This window comes from Camelina sativa, chromosome 9, assembly GCF_030686135.1.
Source record: "Camelina sativa cultivar CO46 ecotype springtype chromosome 9, ASM3068613v1".
Classification (NCBI taxonomy): Eukaryota; Viridiplantae; Streptophyta; class Magnoliopsida; order Brassicales; family Brassicaceae; genus Camelina; species Camelina sativa.
In genome coordinates, this window is record NC_141888.1 from 38,000,413 (window position 1) to 38,019,635 (window position 19,223).

At 35.9% G+C, this 19,223-nt stretch overlaps 7 protein-coding genes and 1 pseudogene across 10 annotated transcripts; 5 read left to right on the forward strand and 3 right to left on the reverse strand.

The window, feature by feature from the left end:
• Positions 1-41: 41 nt before the first annotated feature.
• Positions 42-2,806, forward strand: LOC104713620 (transcription termination factor MTERF2, chloroplastic). Of its 2 annotated transcripts, none has more exons than XM_010430789.3 (6): positions 42-779; positions 1,034-1,442; positions 1,531-1,746; positions 1,843-1,950; positions 2,063-2,337; positions 2,428-2,806. In XM_010430789.3, exons 1-6 carry the CDS (start codon positions 127-129, stop codon positions 2,687-2,689), a joined length of 1,923 nt encoding a protein of 640 aa, XP_010429091.2. In that variant the 5' UTR covers positions 42-126; the 3' UTR covers positions 2,690-2,806. The 2 variants fall into 2 exon arrangements, with proteins under 2 accessions (XP_010429091.2, XP_087321511.1); XM_087465385.1 differs by having other exon boundaries at positions 54-774.
• On the reverse strand, positions 2,756-6,503 carry LOC104713619 (phenylalanine--tRNA ligase alpha subunit, cytoplasmic-like; annotated as a pseudogene). The gene is made up of 17 exons (XR_015566185.1): positions 6,256-6,503; positions 5,863-5,988; positions 5,632-5,721; positions 5,345-5,401; positions 5,208-5,263; positions 5,034-5,130; positions 4,869-4,947; positions 4,671-4,708; positions 4,549-4,587; positions 4,274-4,350; positions 4,065-4,149; positions 3,880-3,976; positions 3,692-3,788; positions 3,509-3,603; positions 3,282-3,433; positions 3,140-3,194; positions 2,756-3,058 (listed from the first exon to the last, which is right to left on the reverse strand). The product of XR_015566185.1 is annotated as a phenylalanine--tRNA ligase alpha subunit, cytoplasmic-like (transcript).
• A 635-nt stretch (positions 6,504-7,138) lies between these two features.
• LOC104713621 (SKP1-like protein 10) lies at positions 7,139-7,492 on the forward strand. Its single transcript, XM_087465919.1, has one exon. The coding sequence runs from the start codon at positions 7,139-7,141 to the stop codon at positions 7,490-7,492; it is 354 nt and encodes a 117-aa protein (XP_087322045.1).
• A 1,806-nt stretch (positions 7,493-9,298) lies between these two features.
• Positions 9,299-12,986, forward strand: LOC147939248 (uncharacterized). The gene is made up of 10 exons (XM_087465387.1): positions 9,299-9,498; positions 9,747-9,984; positions 10,081-10,182; positions 10,255-10,424; positions 10,535-10,668; positions 10,783-10,960; positions 11,274-11,838; positions 12,080-12,192; positions 12,279-12,525; positions 12,627-12,986. Exons 1-10 carry the CDS (start codon positions 9,440-9,442, stop codon positions 12,843-12,845), a joined length of 2,025 nt encoding a protein of 674 aa, XP_087321513.1. The 5' UTR covers positions 9,299-9,439; the 3' UTR covers positions 12,846-12,986.
• A 937-nt stretch (positions 12,987-13,923) lies between these two features.
• LOC109126570 (putative defensin-like protein 79) lies at positions 13,924-14,491 on the forward strand. The gene is made up of 2 exons (XM_019230251.2): positions 13,924-14,065; positions 14,193-14,491. The coding sequence occupies exons 1-2, from the start codon at positions 13,987-13,989 to the stop codon at positions 14,381-14,383; spliced, it is 270 nt and encodes an 89-aa protein (XP_019085796.1). The 5' UTR covers positions 13,924-13,986; the 3' UTR covers positions 14,384-14,491.
• Positions 14,492-15,268: 777 nt separating this feature from the next.
• On the reverse strand, positions 15,269-15,816 carry LOC147939249 (protein DOWN-REGULATED IN DIF1 11-like). Its single transcript, XM_087464151.1, has one exon. It carries the CDS (start codon positions 15,794-15,796, stop codon positions 15,308-15,310), a length of 489 nt encoding a protein of 162 aa, XP_087320277.1. The 5' UTR covers positions 15,797-15,816; the 3' UTR covers positions 15,269-15,307.
• Positions 15,817-16,304: 488 nt separating this feature from the next.
• Positions 16,305-18,347, forward strand: LOC147939250 (cinnamyl alcohol dehydrogenase 3-like). Of its 2 annotated transcripts, XM_087465388.1 has the most exons (4): positions 16,305-16,579; positions 16,669-16,782; positions 17,144-17,814; positions 17,922-18,347. In XM_087465388.1, exons 1-4 carry the CDS (start codon positions 16,500-16,502, stop codon positions 18,185-18,187), a joined length of 1,131 nt encoding a protein of 376 aa, XP_087321514.1. In that variant the 5' UTR covers positions 16,305-16,499; the 3' UTR covers positions 18,188-18,347. The 2 variants fall into 2 exon arrangements, with proteins under 2 accessions (XP_087321514.1, XP_087321515.1); XM_087465389.1 differs by lacking the exon at positions 16,669-16,782 and having other exon boundaries at positions 16,361-16,579.
• A 207-nt stretch (positions 18,348-18,554) lies between these two features.
• Positions 18,555-18,932, reverse strand: LOC147939251 (egg cell-secreted protein 1.2). The gene has a single exon (XM_087463777.1). The coding sequence runs from the start codon at positions 18,930-18,932 to the stop codon at positions 18,555-18,557; it is 378 nt and encodes a 125-aa protein (XP_087319903.1).
• Positions 18,933-19,223: the final 291 nt, after the last annotated feature.

Here is a 19,223-nt window from a genome sequence, read left to right on the forward strand (position 1 = left end):
CTATATTTCTAACTTATTATTTATTTATCCTTTAGTTTCATCTTCTCCGAGCCGTTGCTCTATCTATCTCTTTCCCATTACTTCTCCGTTGGCTGTAATCTCAAATTCTCCGACCGACCAGCTCTAATGCTTCTCTACTGTAACATTAGCTACACCTCATCGTTCTCCCTCATCTCCTCCTCTCTCCGCCGTCAAGACCATCCCGACGAATCACAAGTCACAGTAATCCGTCGCCGGCACAATGCTAAATCCCTTTCTCTATACATCCGCCATAATCGAGACCTAAAGCTCAACAAAAACCCTAACGAATCTCAAGAAACCTTCGCTCCTCCTCCTCCGCGGCGTGATGTTGACGGTGATGACCGATCGAAGCTGCTCGAGCTCTCTCTTGTAACACGAAGAACTCCGCAGTTCCCTGGTTCAATCTACGCTCAATCTGCTTCTGATGCTGATGTTGCTTCCTCTCTTCCTTCGCTTCGTAAGTTTCTCGGCTCTCATGGTGATGACGACGACGACGGAGAGAGCGAGAGGGAGATGATAGTTAAGGCGCTTGAGATTAGGAGGAAAGTGACGAAAGAGATTATTAAAGAGTCTTTGGTTAGGAAAGGTAGATTTGGGATTACGTATGCTACTAATGTGACTGATCGTTTGGGTGATTTCGTTGATCATGTGATGATTGAAGCTGCCGCGTTGAAGCGGTTGCCGGAATTTTCAGAGTCGAGGTTTAACCTTCGCGCCAGGACTGTTATAGAAGACTCCAATTTCGTGGCTCTTGTAAGGTCAAGCTCTTTTTTATTAGTGCACATAAGGTGTTCGATGATTGGTCTCTGAGAAATAAAAATTTAACTCTCTCTCTGTGATTTGAGTATATCTAAGATTTTTAAATTCAGATGAAACTGAATTCTATGGAAGCTTATGCTTTGTGTTGAGTAGTTGCTCTAGATAATGGTTCTTGAGTTACAATGTTGTTGGCTTGATTTGGGGAGTTCGAAAAGTAGTAGTTTTATTTATATTATGATTCTGAACTGTGCAGGTGGTTGAAGCACCATGAGTTTTCATATAATAGAATTGCGAAGATCATATGCATGTCAAAGGGGAATCTTGACTCCATAAGGATCATGATCGAATGGCTGAAAACCATTCATGTGAAGGGTGAATTCATAGGAGTTGCGTTCTTGAGATCTGGGGAGAACATCTTGCAACGTAGTCGTGAAGAGCTTGATGAGGTTGTTGAGTATCTAGAGAGTAATGGTGTCAGGAGGGATTGGATGGGATATGTGGTTGGAAGATGTCCAGAGTTACTGTCTTTCAGCATGGAAGAAGTGAAAAGCCGTGTTGATTTCTTCTTGAAAATGGGTATGAATCAGAATGACTTTGGCACGATGGTCTACGATTATCCAAAGATAATTGGGTACTTCTCATTCGAACAGATGGAGACAAAGGTTCTTACAGCTATATGTATTTTTTTGATCCGCCAATGTTAGGGATTATCTTTTATATTCATAAATGTTGTTGCTTGGCTTAAACCAGATCAACTACCTGAAAGAGTTTGGCCTTAGCACAGAAGAAGTTGGGAGACTATTAGCCTTCAAGCCACACCTCATGGGATGCAGTATTGAAGAACGATGGAAGCCTCTGGTCAAATATTTCTACTACCTTGGAATCCCCAAAGAAGGAATGAGAAGAATCCTTGTTGTGAAACCAATTCTTTACTGCATTGACTTGGAGAAGACAATCGCACCAAAAGTAATTTAAACTTAGTAATATGCTATGAAGTTTGAACTCCCTATACATATACACAGCAGATTTCATTAACTCAGCTTCTCTTGTATTTTTTAAAAGGTAAGATTTCTACAGGAGATGGGTATCCCTAATGAGGCCATTGGAAACATGTTAGTAAAGTTTCCTTCTTTACTAACAAACAGCCTCTACAAGAAAATCCGACCTGTGGTTAGTATTATTTCCTCTATGAACCAAAGATGTTGTGTGATGTTAGTGTTACTCATAGCATATGATGATCCCGGAAACTGCATCTGATATTGTATAAATTGTGGCTCTACAGGTGATTTTTCTCTTGACCAGAGCTGGAGTAACCCAAAAGAATATCGGTAAAGTTATCGCAATGGATCCAGCTCTACTTGGATGCAGTATAGGAACGAAGCTAGAACCCAACATGAGGTACTATGTATCATTGGGAATCCGATTTCATCAACTAGGCGAAATGATTGCTGATTTCCCGATGCTACTTCGATATAACGTTGATAATCTGCGTCCAAAGTACCGTTACTTGCGAAGAACAATGATCCGTCCGCTTCAGGATCTCATTGAGTTTCCCAGGTAATATAAGAGACTTCTACATGAAATGATATAGTGTTTGCAAGATATAGCTTTTAAGAATCCATGAAGTGACATGATACTTTTTAACAGATTCTTTAGCTACTCATTAGAGCGTCGGATAATGCCAAGGCACACCATTATGGTTCAGAACAGAGTTAACTTCAAGCTCAGGTACATGTTGGCTTGTACGGATGAAGAGTTTGCGAGAAGAGTGAAAGAGAAAGTGGAGAGAAGAGAAAGGTTCGAAGCTGGTCTTGGCTCTGACTCTGAGGATTCTCAACTTTTGGATGAGGACATCTCCGATGACGAGTTTGATTTGACAGGCTCTTCTGAAGAAGAGGATTTAGCATAATGATTAGTTTTGTAACATGAATGTGTATAGCCAGTGTACATTTAGCACAATATAAACGATATAACATGTGTAAATTAGTCTTAATTTAGAAATATTAATATAAACATTCATTTTTCAGTGTCTTGTAAAAAACAAGTTAAGATGTCCGTCTTTGCTTTGTTCACAGCCTCGGCACGCAAGAACAGGGCCGGTAATAGTATGAAATTAAAGGTTCCTAGATTTGTGTATTCCATTTGTACGTCATGCTGAGTAAGTTCACTCCCCCAGAGTAAAACTGAATCAAGGAAACTGTCACAAACACAATCCAAATCCATCTCACTCGATTCCAATGCGACAGATGGCATTCCGTTCAATGAGATCAAGATCCACCTGTGTAACAAATGACAGTAAAACAATAAGACCATTACTTCTCAAAGAAGCTGTAGTATAAATAAGAGTAAGATCTTGTACCTTGTGTCCAAACAGATCACGGATGTTGTCGATGCCGTATAAAATCATTGTTGGTCTGTTTATGAAACAAAACTAGAAGAGTCAGCACTTTTGTTCGTAATCAAAATGTGTCCCTGATGTCTAATTATATCTATTACTTTACCTTTCAAGAGAGACACCCCATGCAATGACTCGAACATCCTCTGGGAGACCCATGGGTAGCAACATCTCTGGTCTGAACATGCCAGAGTTTCCAACTTCTACTGGAAATGACAGCAGATACAATATCTTTAGTGTCTGTTTATTTTTACATCCCTGTAAAACCATAAAGTAACGTTTAAGCCTTTGTTTTCTCTTAAGTGACTTTTGAAGAATAAAATACGTGAAAGCGAGAGAAGTGATAAAGCATTTACCTAAGCGTGAGAAGAAGTCATGTAATACACCGATGAGATCACCCAATGTAAGGCCACGGTCACAGACCAAACCTGAGCAAAAGAGGGAAATATTTGATGGCAAGTTCTGGTGCATTTTTCATCATTCTAACTTTCAAACCCATATGTCAAAACTAATTACCTTCAATCTGATGGAACTCTGCCAGATGGGTTCGGTCAACAGCCTCGTTTCTGAAGACACGGTCTATAGAAAAGTACTTCTTGGGAGTGAAAGGTTTCTACGGCAAAGGATAATATAAATTCTACTCCGGATAAATATTCTACTACAGCTTTTGAGAAATGGAAGGCCAAAGTCAAATTGAGTCAGACCTTTGCGAGTGCATTTAGCATCCTAGATGAGACCGCCGTTGTGTGGGTACGAAGGAGATTTTTGTTTGCTTCCTCTCTTTTCCAATCATATTTATACCTGTACAATGGAAAATATGATGGGAGATCAGAAATTATTTTAGTACTATGACTATCAGAGGTAGTAAGCATCAAAAACGAGTTGATACCCTCTCGATCCGTATCCACCAGACTCATGAACTTGTTTCACCCTCTCAACATAATCTTCTGGCAATTCCCTTGTAGTTGAAGGAGCTACAGTCAAAACATTCACAGATTAAACTTAGCAGTTAAATTTTCTTTCATTGAGATGTCATTAAGTAGCTGGGAAGAACTGTCCCAAAGATAAACTCAGTGACTGAGCATACAAACATTGAACCTTTTAAAAAGAAGGTGTCATGAGAGTCACGAGCAGGATGCTGCTGAGGCTGGAACAGTGCATCAAAATTCCAGAAGCTACAAAGCATAGGAAAAAGGGTTAATATCAACCAATGTACAGAAAGGAGAATTATCTTTTTAATCACAAAAAAGCTGAAGGCCTCCAAACATGATTCCTTGATAACTAGACGGATTGTGAAAAAGGTCGATAGAATTGCATGAGATGCTTCGCTATATAGTATCAAAAGAGATATACACATCTAACTGATAAAATACCTGCTCTCCACAAAGTTGTTTGTTGGCATCTCTTCAAATCTGTGACCACACTAAGGCAAAAAATCATTTTTGTCCCCCATAGCAGAAAAATGGAAATACTAGAAACTTGGTAAAAGTCTCACCCCATCTGGCGGAATATGTCTTTCAACTGCTTCCGTACCTGAAACATATAACAATTTTTAAAATTAATAGTATATCCTTTTTGTGCGACAGAAAAGATAACTATCACGTAAAATATATTTCAGTGTGAGTTATGCAAAACGCGAAGACATGTTGAGCTTAAAGTAAAGGCATTCAACAATTTGTTAACGTTTGAGTACCTTGAGAAGGGGATGAAGATGCCCAGCATCAAGAGGCTGCTTTAGCATTGAAATTATACTCCTTGAATTGTAGCTCTTTCTAGCTGCAGGGGAGTACCAATTTCCTCTCTTATTTGCTCTATCTCACCAATATCATTAATAAGTTACAAAAGAAAGGAGTAGTACACACGTTTGTAGATTTTCTCGCGTCAAGTCGGTGGCAAATTTCGTTCTTTTGGGAGCATAGTTAGGACCTTTCTTTACGGAATAGCCCTTCCATTCCCTAAGAAGAAAGAGAGAAGGTTGAACTAAATGTTCCCGAAAAGAAATAATCTACATATGAAAAGCGCAGATATTTACTTTCATTCTATAAGGCTTCTGGTTTTGAGAGAATTGAGACTTGATTCGTCAAGTTCCTAGAGGGGAAAAAGTCATATGAATTACAAAGCTACATACGAATTCTACAAAAAATCTTTTGAATGAAGATGAATACAAACCATTCCTTCCTGTATTTGTAAAAGCAAGTTCTTCACTTTATCTTCAACGTGTTGAACCTACAACAAAATGGTTCAGAGCTAATGACGCAGACTAAATAGATGCAGAATTAGAACTGCATATAATACAAGTTCATATACGCCATTTCAAAGCAGAGAGGTACTAAAAAAAAGTGAGAACCCATTACATTATACTCCTTGGCAGATTCAACAGTAACTATGCCAATTCAGTACCATAAAGAACAAGTAGCACTGCATAAAAAAATATGCACAGGATGCCTTGTAATTACCTTCCTAGAAACTTGCTTTCCCAGTTGCACCCAGTTGTGTTTTCCAACTTGCTTACAGCCAATATTGAAGACAGAAGGATCTAATTTTCTCTGAAACAGTAAGGTTTCACACCAGTCATTTCAAACATGACATGGAATCCATGACTCAACAAGTCATCATGATAAAGGAAATTAGAATAATCAAGAATCACAAGATATGTGAATGTTGTTTCCATTAAAAAAAAAACACACCTTCAGTTCATCCATCGATATGCTACCTTCCGCAGGAACAGCCAAGAAAAGCTGTACCTCGGGGGATCCTTCCACAGCATATTTCTTCCCTTCCTCAGTCAAAACCAATGTTACTCGTCTAATGTCCTGCATAAAAAAAAACAATGAAACACCACATTTGCAATAATGCTTATGTAACCAATGTAACCAATGCAACCATTAAACCCTCAAAAACAGAGACTCAATAAGGTGATTGTTCATAGCCATTCATGATCTCCTATAAGTTAAATCACTACTAAGACCCTACAATCTAAATCCTCACACAAAAAGCTAAATCCTCATATAAATCCATGATTCTTCTTCTCCATCAGGCCAAATTCAACTTGAATAGAACGTGGCAAGTGGTGGTGTTACCTGAGTCTCAATGTAACGAAAAGCTTGTAAGCTCTTGACGACATTGACGAGTTCGTCGTGGTTATGGTTATGTTCGGCGGCGAATTGACCGGAATCTGCGATATTTTCGTTGTTCTGCAGAAACCCTAGAATCGCCTCCTCCGCCATTTTTTTCTCTTCCGGTGCTCGTATCTCCCCAGGTCCGCCGTGAATTTCAAAAAGCTCCGAGTTTCAATTTTTGCTCTCGGAGAAGTAAATAATATCTGAAATAAAGTGAAAATATATATAGTAGATGTGGTCGAAGAAGCCGTGGTTTTGAAACAGAGAGTTTCGGTTTAGGGTTAACCAGAAGTGAGTGTATAATTGAAAACGTTTTAAAACTATTGGACTTTTTTTAATATGTGACGATAAATACGGGTCCTCGAGATGCAAATTTTATTCTCTTAACCGTTTCAATTTAAACGACAACGTTTAGTTAGAAGACACGTATGTGTGTGCATACAACAACTTTCATCATAGTGCATTCCTAATGAAAAAGTTTATTGAAATTTGAGTCGGCGGTGGTTAGTCCAATTGATAAAAATTGGTATTACAAACAAACTTAGGAGTTAAAACACTATAAAACACGAAATTCCTAATTTAAAAAAGTTGTGTGGTCCTAATCAAAAGGACACATGAAAGATACAATGTATCAAAGAATTTAGTACAACTTCATGCTTTTGTTTGTGACTTACTTGACGCAATACATCTACGAAAAATTTTTGGCTTATAAATAAACAGACGCATAGGTTCACAACCTGCATCAATCATCACCTTTCTATTCTATCGTTCTCTGCTCTCAATTCTTAAAATCTATTTCATCAAATTGCTGCTTCCAGAGAAAGATAAAAAAACGTCGACGAAGATGATCATGTTGAAGAGCTCCGATGGTATCACGTTTGAGATTGAAGAAGCTGCCGCACGCCGAAGCCAGCTCATAGCTCATATGATTGAAGAAGGTTTCGAAGATATCCCGATTCCATTAGTGAACGGCAAGATTCTTGCGTTGGTGACCAAGTACTGCAAGAAGCACCCCGTCGTCCCCGTCTTCGATGATCCTACCTCTGACGAAGATCTCAAGAAGTGGGACGAGGAATTCATCATGCAAATCGATGATCAATCCACGATCTTTGATCTCCTTCATGCTGCGGATTACCTAGGCATCAATAGCCTTCATGACCTAGCGTACCAAGCTGTTTGGGATATGATCAAAGACTAAACTCCATACCAGATTCGTACTGACTTCAAAATTAATGGGCTTTTGAATGAGAAGCGGATTATCAAAAAAAACTATAAGCAGCTTTCTATATTCTTTAGTGTGTGTGTTTTTTTCAGTTTCTTGATCAATGTAGATGATGATGACTTCATCTACGTTCTATAATAATCCAATAATGAACGTACGTAAACATATACTCCGTTTGTTGTGATACTAAAAAGATTTACTCGATAAACAAAAAGTATTCATCTTGTTGTTGTTTTTTTTTTTTTTAAATGAAATTCTGAAATGGCTTGTTTCACCCTGTAGAATGTATTAAAAATTATGCATAATTCAGTCAAAATATTATAAAACTATTTAATTTAATTAAGAAAGCTGTATAGACATTTGTTTTGGTGCATTTTCATCATTCTTACTTTGAAATTCCCAATATGTCAAAACTAATTATCCACGGACCAAAATTTGACACACGCGAAGAAAATTATATATCCGTCGGTAATCCGTCAAAAAAACTAACGTGTCCGTCGGTAATTTCTGAAAAACAACCAACAAACTAAGGGGGTGTTATTGGGTTGTGGTTTTTAAAGGAGTTTGATGTATTTAAGAATCAGGTGTTATTCAATTGGGTATTTTTAAAAATCCATTAAAATCTAGTGTTATTCAATATCTACTGGATTTTGTGTGATTTTGGATTTCAACGTACTTTGCTTCTAAAATATGAACAAACACAATACCACACTTTTCTCAATCATTTCATTTTCTTCTCCTCTCTTTAGATGGATCTCTAGCCTTTAACATATTATTGTTTGATATTTTTTCTCAATCCTTTTATATAATCACACTTATTCATCAGATATGTATTATTTTTGAGAATTTTTTTTTGTGTTCTTTAACTTTTTTTTCTGGGTTCATGATCTATAACTTTTTTTTTTGGTTTATGATATAATCACACTTTTTTTTTTCTGGGTTCAATCTCTGTTTCTTCCTCCTCAAACCCTTTGTATATAATCACACTTATTCATCAGATCTGTGTTTTTTTTGTATTCTTTAATTTTTTTTTCTGGGTTCATGACATCTGGGTTCTTTAATTACACCAAAAATCTGGATTGAAAACAAATACAGTTTAATTCAAGTTTTCTATGACATGTGTAAAAGTCTGGGTGTTATTAATTTAATATAACTTTGGTGTATAACACAGTTTATGGATATATATATATATTTTTTTCTAACAATAACTTTTTAAAAAATCCATAACAATCACCAAAAATACATTATCAATGACTTTCAAATCCACCTTGTATGCATTATAAAGTCCACACAAATGCATTAGACTTTTAAATCCACTAATGTCCTGGGTTAATTAAAATCTATTAAAATCCTCAATCCAATAACACCCCCTAATTTTCTATCAGATATTTGTCAGTAAGCCGTCAGTAATTACCGACGGATTAGTGCTGTTAGTAATTCTGTCAGTTATCGCCTTGTTTTCTTGTAGTGCAAGGTCCGCTGTGAATTTCAAAGAGAGAGCTCCGAGTTTCAATTTTTTGGCCTACTCCAACTCGGAGAAATATATAATAGAACTGAAATAAAGTGAAATTATATATAGTAGATGTGGTCGAAGAACCTGTGGTTTGAAACAGAGAGTTTCGGGTTAGGGTTAACCAGAAGTGAGTGCATAATTGAAAACGTTTTAAAACTATTGGGCCTTTTTATTATGTGACGGTAAATACGGGTCCTCGAGATGCAAATATTATTCTCTTCACCGTTTCACTTTAAACGACATCGTGTTGCTATTGAGATCCTCAGTTTTCGGCTATTTGCATGGGAGTGCTACGTGGCCTGTGGAGAAGTTGCCAGTGTAACTTCTTCTCTTCACCTCAACCTCACTAAAAACAGAATGCGAAAAGAAGGAAAAAGAGAATTCTCAGAGATAACGAGAGGAAGAAGACGATGAGGAAGATGAAGCATTTGTCCACCGTTGCCAACGACGTCGTTCAGAGATGTTCACAGTATTTTTCTCCTGTCCCTTGATATATCTGTCTCTCTATTACAGATCTATGTGTGTTTTAATTTAAAGAAGGTGTAATTAAGATGTTAACAGTGAAAGTTAAACGTTGATCATTACAAAAATTGTGTGATTAAGTGCAGTTCTATGGGATTTCGTTTCCTTGATAGCCCAAAAGAAATAGCAAAATCAGTTATAGCATCGTTTAAATTTGTAAATTTTTGTGATGAATGATGATTAATGATGTTGTAGGGAACTAGAGACAACCATTGATAAATTGGTGGAGGAGTTTGAAATTCAATGGAAGCCAGGAACTACCTCCGGAGGTACTTACTCGAAGAAGTTTGTGGAGTTTTGCAACTCAAAGGTGACAAGTCGAGTTTGTGAAAACATACTTGAGAGAATAAAAGATGGTTCTTTCAGCCGTCTCACGTTCGATATGATGCTTGCCTGGCAACAACCTGACGCAGATGACAAGGAATCTTATAGGGTACGTATTTAAATTGAAACTTGATATGATGATCACTTAGTTTCTTGCTTCTGATCAAGTCGTTTATATATGCATACTTTTTACTTGTGCTCAAAGGAAGCAGTAGGTAAAGAGAGTGAAGACAAGAGGATTCAAGCAACACTATCCCCAGAGCAAGATGACATCTCTCTTTTTTATTCCGACATGATGCCGCTTCTCGTAAGCAAATTAACTTCTGTTGTTTGAGGGTATACATGTGACACCGATTAACTAATCATGTGAATTAATTAGGTTGATCATCAACCAAGTGTGGGTGAAGATGCATTTGTCTATTTAGGCTCAATCATTCCTCTCCCTGTGGATGTCATCAACGGAAGATACACATTTGAGACTCTCACTGCTCCGACCTGCCACCAACTTCACTTTCCGGCTTACGATATGTTTGTCAAAGAAATACACAAGTAGTTATTCTTATATATACCAATAGTTGGTTTACTAGCTAGGCTTAGTGTAAATCATGTATTTTCTTTCTAACTTATTTTTTTTCGTATAATTCACGCGTATGAACAAGGTGTATGAAGCATTTGCAAAAGCAAGCGAAGCCTAAAGGGATCGATTTGGCGGATGATGAAATTATATTGCATGTTGAAGGAACAATGGCGTCACAGAGAGTGGTTCGCCACATTAAAGAAACAAGCTGGCCAGGTTTGGTTCCACTATTGATAAGATATAATATTATGCATATTTGTGTCAAGTTTGATTCAAAGTCATGGACTAATTGGCTACTAATTTGTCATCGGAATGTCTTGAATTTTGTAGGTAGACTTACTTTAACAAACTATGCACTATACTTCGAAGCCGCAGGAATTATAAACTATGAAGATGCTATTAAGATAGATCTTTCCAAGGACAGTGAAAACTCTGCAAAGCCTATGTCAACTGGTCCATTGGGTGCCCCTCTTTTCGACAAGGCCATTGTCTACGAGTCTCCCGAATTGTAAGAATTTATGCATAACTAAGGATGATATTCACTGTTTGAGTACTTTTAGTTTAAATTTGTTTCTTCTACAGTTTTACTTTAGAATTCTTAAAGTGAATCATTATACCATAATATGATGATTAATATAACAAATCTCTCATTTTGCCATAGTGACTATATGGCATGTATCGGATGGGGACAGTATTTTGTGAAGTTGGCATACATATTTCCTCAATTTGGATTCAATTTTGCTTGGTAGAAAGTAGAAACACAAAACTTATGGAACATGTTGTCTCACTTATGTGTACATTTTTTTTTTATGCATAATTAGTGAGGATGGAATTGTCATAGAGTTTCCAGAGATGACAAGCTCAACAAGACGAGATCATTGGCTTATGCTTGTGAAGGAGATAACATTAATGCACAAGTTCTTGAGAAAATTCAATGTTGAATCTCCCTTGCAAGCATGGGAAGTCCAATCGAGAACAATCTTGGGAATAGTACGGTTGCACGCAGCCCGCGAAATGCTGAGAATATCTCCCCCGGATCCAAAAAAGTTTTTAATATTTAGCTTATTTGAGGAAGTTGCAAAGGGAGACTACGTACTGGAAGAGCTAGCAGAGATTAGTCTAAAGGTGGGCACTACTAAAAACCCGTGTAGTGCTAGTTCCATATTGAAGAATATGAACATGGATCAGCTTGGTAACATGGTAAAAGAAGAGGGAGACAATACATGCAAGGAGAAGGGGGGAGTGACTGATAAAGAAGAAATGCTTGCATCTCTTGAAAGTGTAGTGAATCAATCGAGAGAAGAAGGAAAGGTGATTGAGAAGGCTAAAGCCACAACAGCGGAGCTCGAAGAAGAAGGGATTAGTGATAGTGTAGCAGTTCTTATGGTAAGAAGTTTTTTTATGATGTGTTGTTGGCCTAGTGTGGTAGGATAAACTTTAGGTAGGACTGAAAAATCGGATAGTCTCAAGTTCAGTTTTACATTATGCATGGAAAAAAAAAAACAATTTCTTGGATCACCTAGAGATTCAATATGTGGTCCATTGCTATTTTAGACTGCCCATACCAGAAGTGATGGCTTATTAAATTACTGGTGTATCTAACTGACAACGATGAGGTATCTTGCAGGAGTTGCTGAGGCCGTTGCAAGACGCATTACCATGGTTCCAACAAGTGCTTTATTGGGAAAGGCCGTCTCGTACACTGTTCATTCTAGCCATTACTATTTTAACTGTCTACATGTGAGTTTAAAGTAACATATGTCTATCATGAGTAAGGTTTGCGGTATATATACCATTAAGAAATCAACTAAATTCCCATGTCACAGGGAGTGGATTGGTAAGGCTATAGCTGCTTGCTTAATAGGGGTGGTGGCTAAAATGGCTCAGGCTAGACATAAGATTGTCCACAAAAAAAGTGAGGATGAAGTAACAGTGAGCACAGAATCTGACCAAACAATGACTGAGAGTATTGTGTCGGCTCAGTATGGCTTAATACGACTTCACCAGTTGATGCAAAATGTTAACGTCACCATCATGAAGTTGCGGTCCATATATACCTCCAAGGCTACCAAGGTAGCTAATGTTTAACTATGTCAATTCTCGCAAAAATTGCCTTAGTTATTTCGAAAGTGTTCTCTCTTATAAAATGTGTTCCTCTCAACTCTTGCTCGTAGCATGCAAGCATGGTGATGGCATCGATGCTAGTGTTGGCAAGCTTCTTCGCGATAGTGCCATTCAAGTTGTTCATAATAGTTGGTATAATATATTGCTTTGTAATGACATCAAGTGTGGGGAGATACATGAGCAACGATCAGAGTAACCGGAGAATGAAAGAGTGGTGGGATTCCATACCCATTGTCCCCGTTCGTGTACTTAACGCGTCGTCCAAGTAGTTTCTTCACCTAGTGTGAGGTACTCTACTAAGACGACTGTTTCTTTCTCTTTTCTTTTACATATATCAGTTTTCTTCTGTAAAATATTTCAAGCATACGTTACTACTATTATGATAATAAATAAAACATTGTATTAATATATTTATTTTATTCTTATTCTAGAAACTAATAAAAGTTATAAATATGTTGATCTAGTTACTCGTCAATAGTTTTATATTCTTCTGCTTTGGGACGAGAAAAAGTAGTGTTTTCATAAGAAAATTGTTGAATCTGGAGGTAAGTAAATTTGAAAAATCTCAAATTCTGTTAAGCGAGTCAACACATACTTCCTTCGTTCTAATTTAGCTGTCGTTCTAGGATTTAATTTTTGTTTCATATTAATTATCGTTTTAGATTTTCAATGCAGATATTTGATAAATAATCTAATTTTATCCCTGCTGTTTTAAAGTTTCAACTAATGAAAAAATTATAAAATATACTAATGAAGAACGAAACATAAAATTTAATAATTTCCTTAATTTGTGTACAAAAATCTTAAATGACAGTTAAACTAGAATAGAGGGAGTATTAGCTAAGAGACAATTCAACTTAAATTATTTTGACCAAATTGCACCCCTTTTTATTGTTGGTTGTAGTCAACATTTTGTCAGATTACTACGTAATACTATTCTTGTAACGAAAGAAATTTGTGGTTTTGACTTTTGTTTCATTGGGCGGGTCTCGTTTCGAAGTAAAAGCCAATTGTTGAGTTTGACTATCATCACAACACCTATAGCATCAACATTAGTGAACAAATGGAGGTAGTTTTAACTATTAAAAGATTGAAAAAATGGATTTTTTATATCTAGAGTAAAGATCATTGTCTTCCCAGAGACATTTTAATCTATTGAGACACCTTATATGTCAGTATATATAGGATTAGTTTAAAAAGTTAGTGGAAGATTTTATATTAAATTAGTATTAACTTTAAAATTACTTAATTTTTTTTTTTGACAGTTTTAAATTGAAAGTTAAGACACCCATTAGAGAGTATAAATAACGAGGATGATCTTATGTTAAGACCAAGTGAGCGAAAACATCAAAAAAAAAAAAATCTAAACATACAAGAAGAAAAAAAAAAAACGTTAGGTTTCTACAGAAAATGGAAAGCAAAAAATCTTCACATGCTTATGGAACATATTTTCTTCTGATATCAACCATTTTCTTGATTTTCCTCTCACGTAAGTCATCATCTGGTTTATAAATTGAAAATACAAAAACTGATTATTATTATTTTTGTTTGTGATGATGGTGATCTTTGAATGTATGGTTAATTTTTCTTTTTCTTTTTTTGTTAATCAATTACAGAACAAGCAAATTCGTACCAAAAGCTCATATGTCTAGATCTAAATATATCATGTGCCGAGTGCAAAAAACAGTGCGACGAGACAAGTTATGGAGGGATATGTTTAAATGAAGGTCTCAAAAATGAAACTTGTTGTTGCAAAAAAAGTCCTCCGCCATCATATTATGATCCTAGCCCTCCTCCTTCAATATAAATCATTCATATCCTATGCTTGAATATGTGTGTATTGGAATATTTGTTCAACATATCAGATTTTACCTTTAAAAGGGAAAAAATCAACAAAATAAAGTTATTTCCATCATATTTGTTTTATCTCGTAATCTTGTATTTATAGAATGAAACATATCGTACATAGAAACTCCCTTAACATGAGTCAAAAAACATTAACGCTAAATGTTACTGTCAAATTATATACATTTTTAGTGTTGAGCCAATTACTATGCATTTCACTAATACGTTAACAATTAACATTTGACTAGCATATCTATTATAGAATTGAATTCCAATATCATTTGAGTGAGTATACAAACAGTAGAAATACTTTCGTGTAGAGATATGCTTGGCCAATCGATTCTGACTATCATAAGAAAATTTGTGGTCTTGCTTGCCAAGAGTGGATATTAAAAGAGTGGATATTAACTTATTAAGGTATTTTTTTCAGCTAATCACATATTACGGGTTAATCGGGTTAAATGAGTTGGGTATTTTGGTTAATTGGGTTTTCGGATTGGTGGTTAGCATTGAGTCGCATCGGTTTTCGGTTTTTGAATCACAAGAAAAAATCTGCCAAACTGAACTGAAACCGAATTCTTTCAAGATCTAGCATGAAACATTTTCTTCGGCATGCGACAACAAATGATAGTGTTAAGCAATGAATCAAATATTTTTGTTATTATTTTTATTTTTTGAAAAAAAATATCTAATAGAATTAGTTGGTATTATTGTTCAAATATGTTTAATTGTTGGTATAATATAAGCAATTTAAACCATTATATAATAATAATAATAATAATAATAATAATAATAATAATAATAATAATAATAATAATAATAATAATAATAATAATAATAATAATAATAATAATAATAATAATAATAATAAGTTTAGTTACATTTTTTAACCAGAAAATGATGAAGGAGCACCAATTTCAGTAGAACATCTGTTCCATACTTTATTAGTTCTAGAAAACCTTTTATAATTATAATGTTTGAATGAATAGCTTTGAAAAATCAAGTTCATAAATTTCATTAGACATTGCTTTCCAGCTTTCACTACCCCCACACAACAATCCCTTGAAGCACGTTTGTTCACAAGAATTTCAGCTATCATTTCTTCAAAACATAGAAAGGTGGAATTTCGAGTTTTGTATCCCGTACTTTTACCGCAGTTCATAAGAGAATTTATATCCTCTTTTGAAGTTTTTCCATAGATATTAGTATTATATTCGATTGAACTTGGTGAAGTTGCATATAACGCTGTATCAAACTCGTCATCTGACATGAGTGGTGGCTCGTCATTATTCTCTTCAATAGCCAAATTTGGATGAGAAAGCAATACCAAAACCATGATTACAGAAAATATCATGAAAATAGTTTTATTCTCCATTTTAAAATATGTTGACTACTTCTTAATTGGGTTTTCTTTGTTTTTATGCCACTAAACGAGGATTTTGTATGTATTTATAGTGTCGAATGTTCATTAATGTTATTATTAGTTACATTTTATCAAATAATGATAATAACATATTTGTTTATTTATCTCTCCCCAACAATATGTTATCAGTTATCAACATAATTGACATCTTTTGACGTTTTACATCATTCACAAATATGGCTCTTTTAATGCATTTCAGTTTATGAAAATATTTAATAGGTTGAATAAAAAGTCATATCTAAACAAACAAACCAAAAATTATTAAAATTTTATTTTTTAATTATATACTGTATCAATTATTCAATTACAGCAAATGTTCTCATAAATATTATGTAAACAAAAAAATCTAATTTTTATTTATACATTTATTGAGTCACGGACAATATGTAGTGCAAATATAAAAAGAAATCACCCTGGATAGAAAACTTATAATATTTCAACAATTCTTTAAATTACATCCACAAATCCTTCATTTTATTTTTCTTTTCTCATCTTCAAATGATGTAACTTACTTTGTCCCCCACTATTTAGACCATATCTATATGTCCCCCACCCTATCAGTGCAGGCATAAAACAGAATCGAATCAATCATTCACAGAAGCAGAGAGAGAGAGCGAGAGAGAGAGAGGAAGAAGAAGAATTAGAAGAAACAAATATGGTAGATGGACATAAAGCATTTGGTTGGGCGGCCAAGGACGAATCCGGCGTCCTCTCTCCATTTCATTTCTCTAGAAGGTTCCTTTCCCTTTCACCTTGTGACACACTCGTCTCTTCTTCTCTTTCACAACTTTTGTATGTTTTGGTATCATATTATTATTTTGCAGAGAAAATGGTGAGAACGATGTAACAGTGAAGATCTTGTTCTGTGGTGTTTGCCACTCTGATCTTCATACCATCAAGAACCACTGGGGAATATCTCGTTACCCCATTGTTCCCGGGTATACGCGTTACGTAGTTACCATTTCGTGTATTCATCGTCCCAAATATTCTTTTTTTCTTTGTAGGAGATCTTGGTGAATTGCAAATAAAGAAAAATATTCTGGAGATTTTATTACATATATAATAGAATAGAAAATGTTTAGGCCTTTAGATTTTAAAATTAATAAATTTAAAAATGGAAAAATACAGATATAATAAAATCATTTAACATCATATTTTCAATTTTTACATTCATCCAAAAAGAAAATTATATTAACAATCTTACTATTAGGGTTAGCAGTTTTGACTTTTGAACAATGGACATGTTCGACTGTGATTTACTGGTTATGTTTCCGCTAATGTATTTTGTTAATTTGCTAGGCATGAAATCGTTGGAATCGCAACAAAAGTTGGTAAGAACGTGACGAAGTTCAAAGAAGGAGACCGAGTAGGAGTAGGCGTAATAATCGGCTCATGTGAATCATGTGAATCATGTAACCAAGACTTAGAAAACTACTGCTCTAAACTCGTTTTCACATACAACTCTCGTTCCTCTGACGGAACCAGAAACCAAGGTGGTTACACCGACGTAATTGTTGTCGATCACCGCTTTGTGCTACGCTTTCCCGATGGTTTACCAAGCGATGCAGGCGCGCCGCTGCTCTGTGCTGGGATCACTGTGTACAGTCCAATGAAGTATTACGGTATGACTGAAGATTCAGGGAAACATTTAGGTGTGAGTGGACTTGGTGGACTTGGTCATATAGCTGTGAAGATTGGCAAAGCCTTTGGTTTAAGAGTTACTGTGATTAGTAGGTCATCGGAGAAAGAGAGAGAAGCAATCGATCGACTCGGTGCTGATGCGTTTCTCGTCACAACGGATTCTCAAAAGATGAAGGATGCAGTTGGGACTATGGATTTCATTATGGATACGGTGTCTGCAGAACATTCTCTGTTACCGTTGTTTAGTTTGCTTAATGTGAATGGAAAGCTTGTGATGTTAGGCTTACCGGAGAAGCCACTCGAGCTACCAATCTTCCCTCTAGTTAGCGGTAAAGAAAAGATGATGACCCTTTTATGTTAGGTTTATAAGCTGTGTAAATCTATGTTTTACGTGTTGTGGAAGTAACCGTTAGGGTTTTGGTGTTTTTTGATATAGGAAGGAAAATGGTGGGAGGAAGTCAGATTGGAGGGATGAAGGAGACACAAGAGATGCTTGAGTTCTGTGCTAAGCATAATATTGTTTCGGATATTGAGCTCATAAAGATGAGTGATATCAACTCTGCTATGGACCGTTTGGCTAGATCTGATGTCAGGTACCGATTCGTGATCGATGTGGCCAACTCCTTGAGTCCTGATTCATTCATCAGCTGTGATTTAAAGGAACATGTAGACCATGGAGTCTCAATCATGTCTAGATTCTGAGATTATTCTGTGTATGGTTACAAAATCATGAATCCGCTTTCTTGTTGGACTTGTTACTTGTCTTTTATTTCTATGCTCAGTTTCATGGTTTTGTCAGACAATTGTTACAAAACCCTAATATGGATCTACTACTTGTTTTACAAGTTACTTGTTTGAGAAACTTTGTTTGTTCTTATTATGCTCTGTTTCTTGACAAACCCTGTTTTGTTCTAAAATAATTCAATTTGATGGTTCTTTGTAATAATGGTATAAACGCGGTTATAGACACACAAACAAAATAAAATCCAAAGGGAGATGCAGATGCTAAGTATATCATCATATATAATAAAAGTAGGTATTATATAACCATTAATGGAGTTTGTATACATCAAAGTTTCACAGAGGAAGGCGCCGGAGAAGAACCACCGGAATTTGGAGATTGACAGAAACCGCGAAGAACGTTGGTTTCATCAGAGGTGAAGCCAAGAGAAGTTAGCATCGCCGGCCAACAATCGGTGGTGATGACTTCGACGGCGTGACAGCAATCAACGCCGAGTTTGGTCTCACCGTTAAGGAAGAAGAGAACGATCTCGTTGGTGCATGATTTGAGCTCATACAGTGCGTCCCAACACTCCATTAGTCCTCCTCCGTTGAGCCTTGCCGCTATGTTAGTGGAATCCACCGTCTCAGGGAGTGTTCTGCCGGAGATATTGAGAACAAGAAGAAGAGTGACGATGACGAAGAGGAAACTTTTATTAGAAGCCATTATTCTTATTTTGAGTTTTGGCGTGTTGTGATGGTTGAGTTATAAGAGTTCTGTTTTTCTAGTGTGGTTTTGTATGGATATATGAATCTTAGCGGTGATTTAAGAGTAAATTAAAACTTAAAAGGTAAATTAGTGGGAGGAATGGGAAAGGTCAAAGGATCGACGGTGAATAGTTTTACTTAATCATACAACTTAATTCAAAGCATGATGAGAGGAAACGTATTTAATATTGGCTTGAATGGAAGTGAGTAACGGGTCTATTGGAGACGAAGGTTTAACGTCGTGTTACAG

Excerpts from the sequence above, each read along its gene's own strand:
- LOC104713620 (XM_010430789.3), top strand. The coding sequence starts at position 127 with ATGCTTCTCTACTGTAACATTAGCTACACCTCATCGTTCTCCCTCATC. Across the intron at positions 1,443-1,530 it reads TCGAACAGATGGAGACAAAG|ATCAACTACCTGAAAGAGTT; the intron begins GTTCTTACAGCT and ends GGCTTAAACCAG. Across the intron at positions 1,747-1,842 it reads AGAAGACAATCGCACCAAAA|GTAAGATTTCTACAGGAGAT; the intron begins GTAATTTAAACT and ends ATTTTTTAAAAG.
- LOC104713621 (XM_087465919.1), top strand. The coding sequence starts at position 7,139 with ATGATCATGTTGAAGAGCTCCGATGGTATCACGTTTGAGATTGAAGAA.
- LOC147939248 (XM_087465387.1), top strand. The coding sequence starts at position 9,440 with ATGAGGAAGATGAAGCATTTGTCCACCGTTGCCAACGACGTCGTTCAG. Across the intron at positions 9,985-10,080 it reads ATGACAAGGAATCTTATAGG|GAAGCAGTAGGTAAAGAGAG; the intron begins GTACGTATTTAA and ends TTGTGCTCAAAG. Across the intron at positions 10,961-11,273 it reads GTCTACGAGTCTCCCGAATT|TGAGGATGGAATTGTCATAG; the intron begins GTAAGAATTTAT and ends ATGCATAATTAG.
- LOC109126570 (XM_019230251.2), top strand. The coding sequence starts at position 13,987 with ATGGAAAGCAAAAAATCTTCACATGCTTATGGAACATATTTTCTTCTG. Across the intron at positions 14,066-14,192 it reads TTTCTTGATTTTCCTCTCAC|AACAAGCAAATTCGTACCAA; the intron begins GTAAGTCATCAT and ends AATCAATTACAG.
- LOC147939249 (XM_087464151.1), bottom strand. The coding sequence starts at position 15,796 with ATGGAGAATAAAACTATTTTCATGATATTTTCTGTAATCATGGTTTTG.
- LOC147939250 (XM_087465388.1), top strand. The coding sequence starts at position 16,500 with ATGGTAGATGGACATAAAGCATTTGGTTGGGCGGCCAAGGACGAATCC. Across the intron at positions 16,580-16,668 it reads CCATTTCATTTCTCTAGAAG|AGAAAATGGTGAGAACGATG; the intron begins GTTCCTTTCCCT and ends ATTATTTTGCAG. Across the intron at positions 17,815-17,921 it reads AATCTTCCCTCTAGTTAGCG|GAAGGAAAATGGTGGGAGGA; the intron begins GTAAAGAAAAGA and ends TTTTTGATATAG.
- LOC147939251 (XM_087463777.1), bottom strand. The coding sequence starts at position 18,932 with ATGGCTTCTAATAAAAGTTTCCTCTTCGTCATCGTCACTCTTCTTCTT.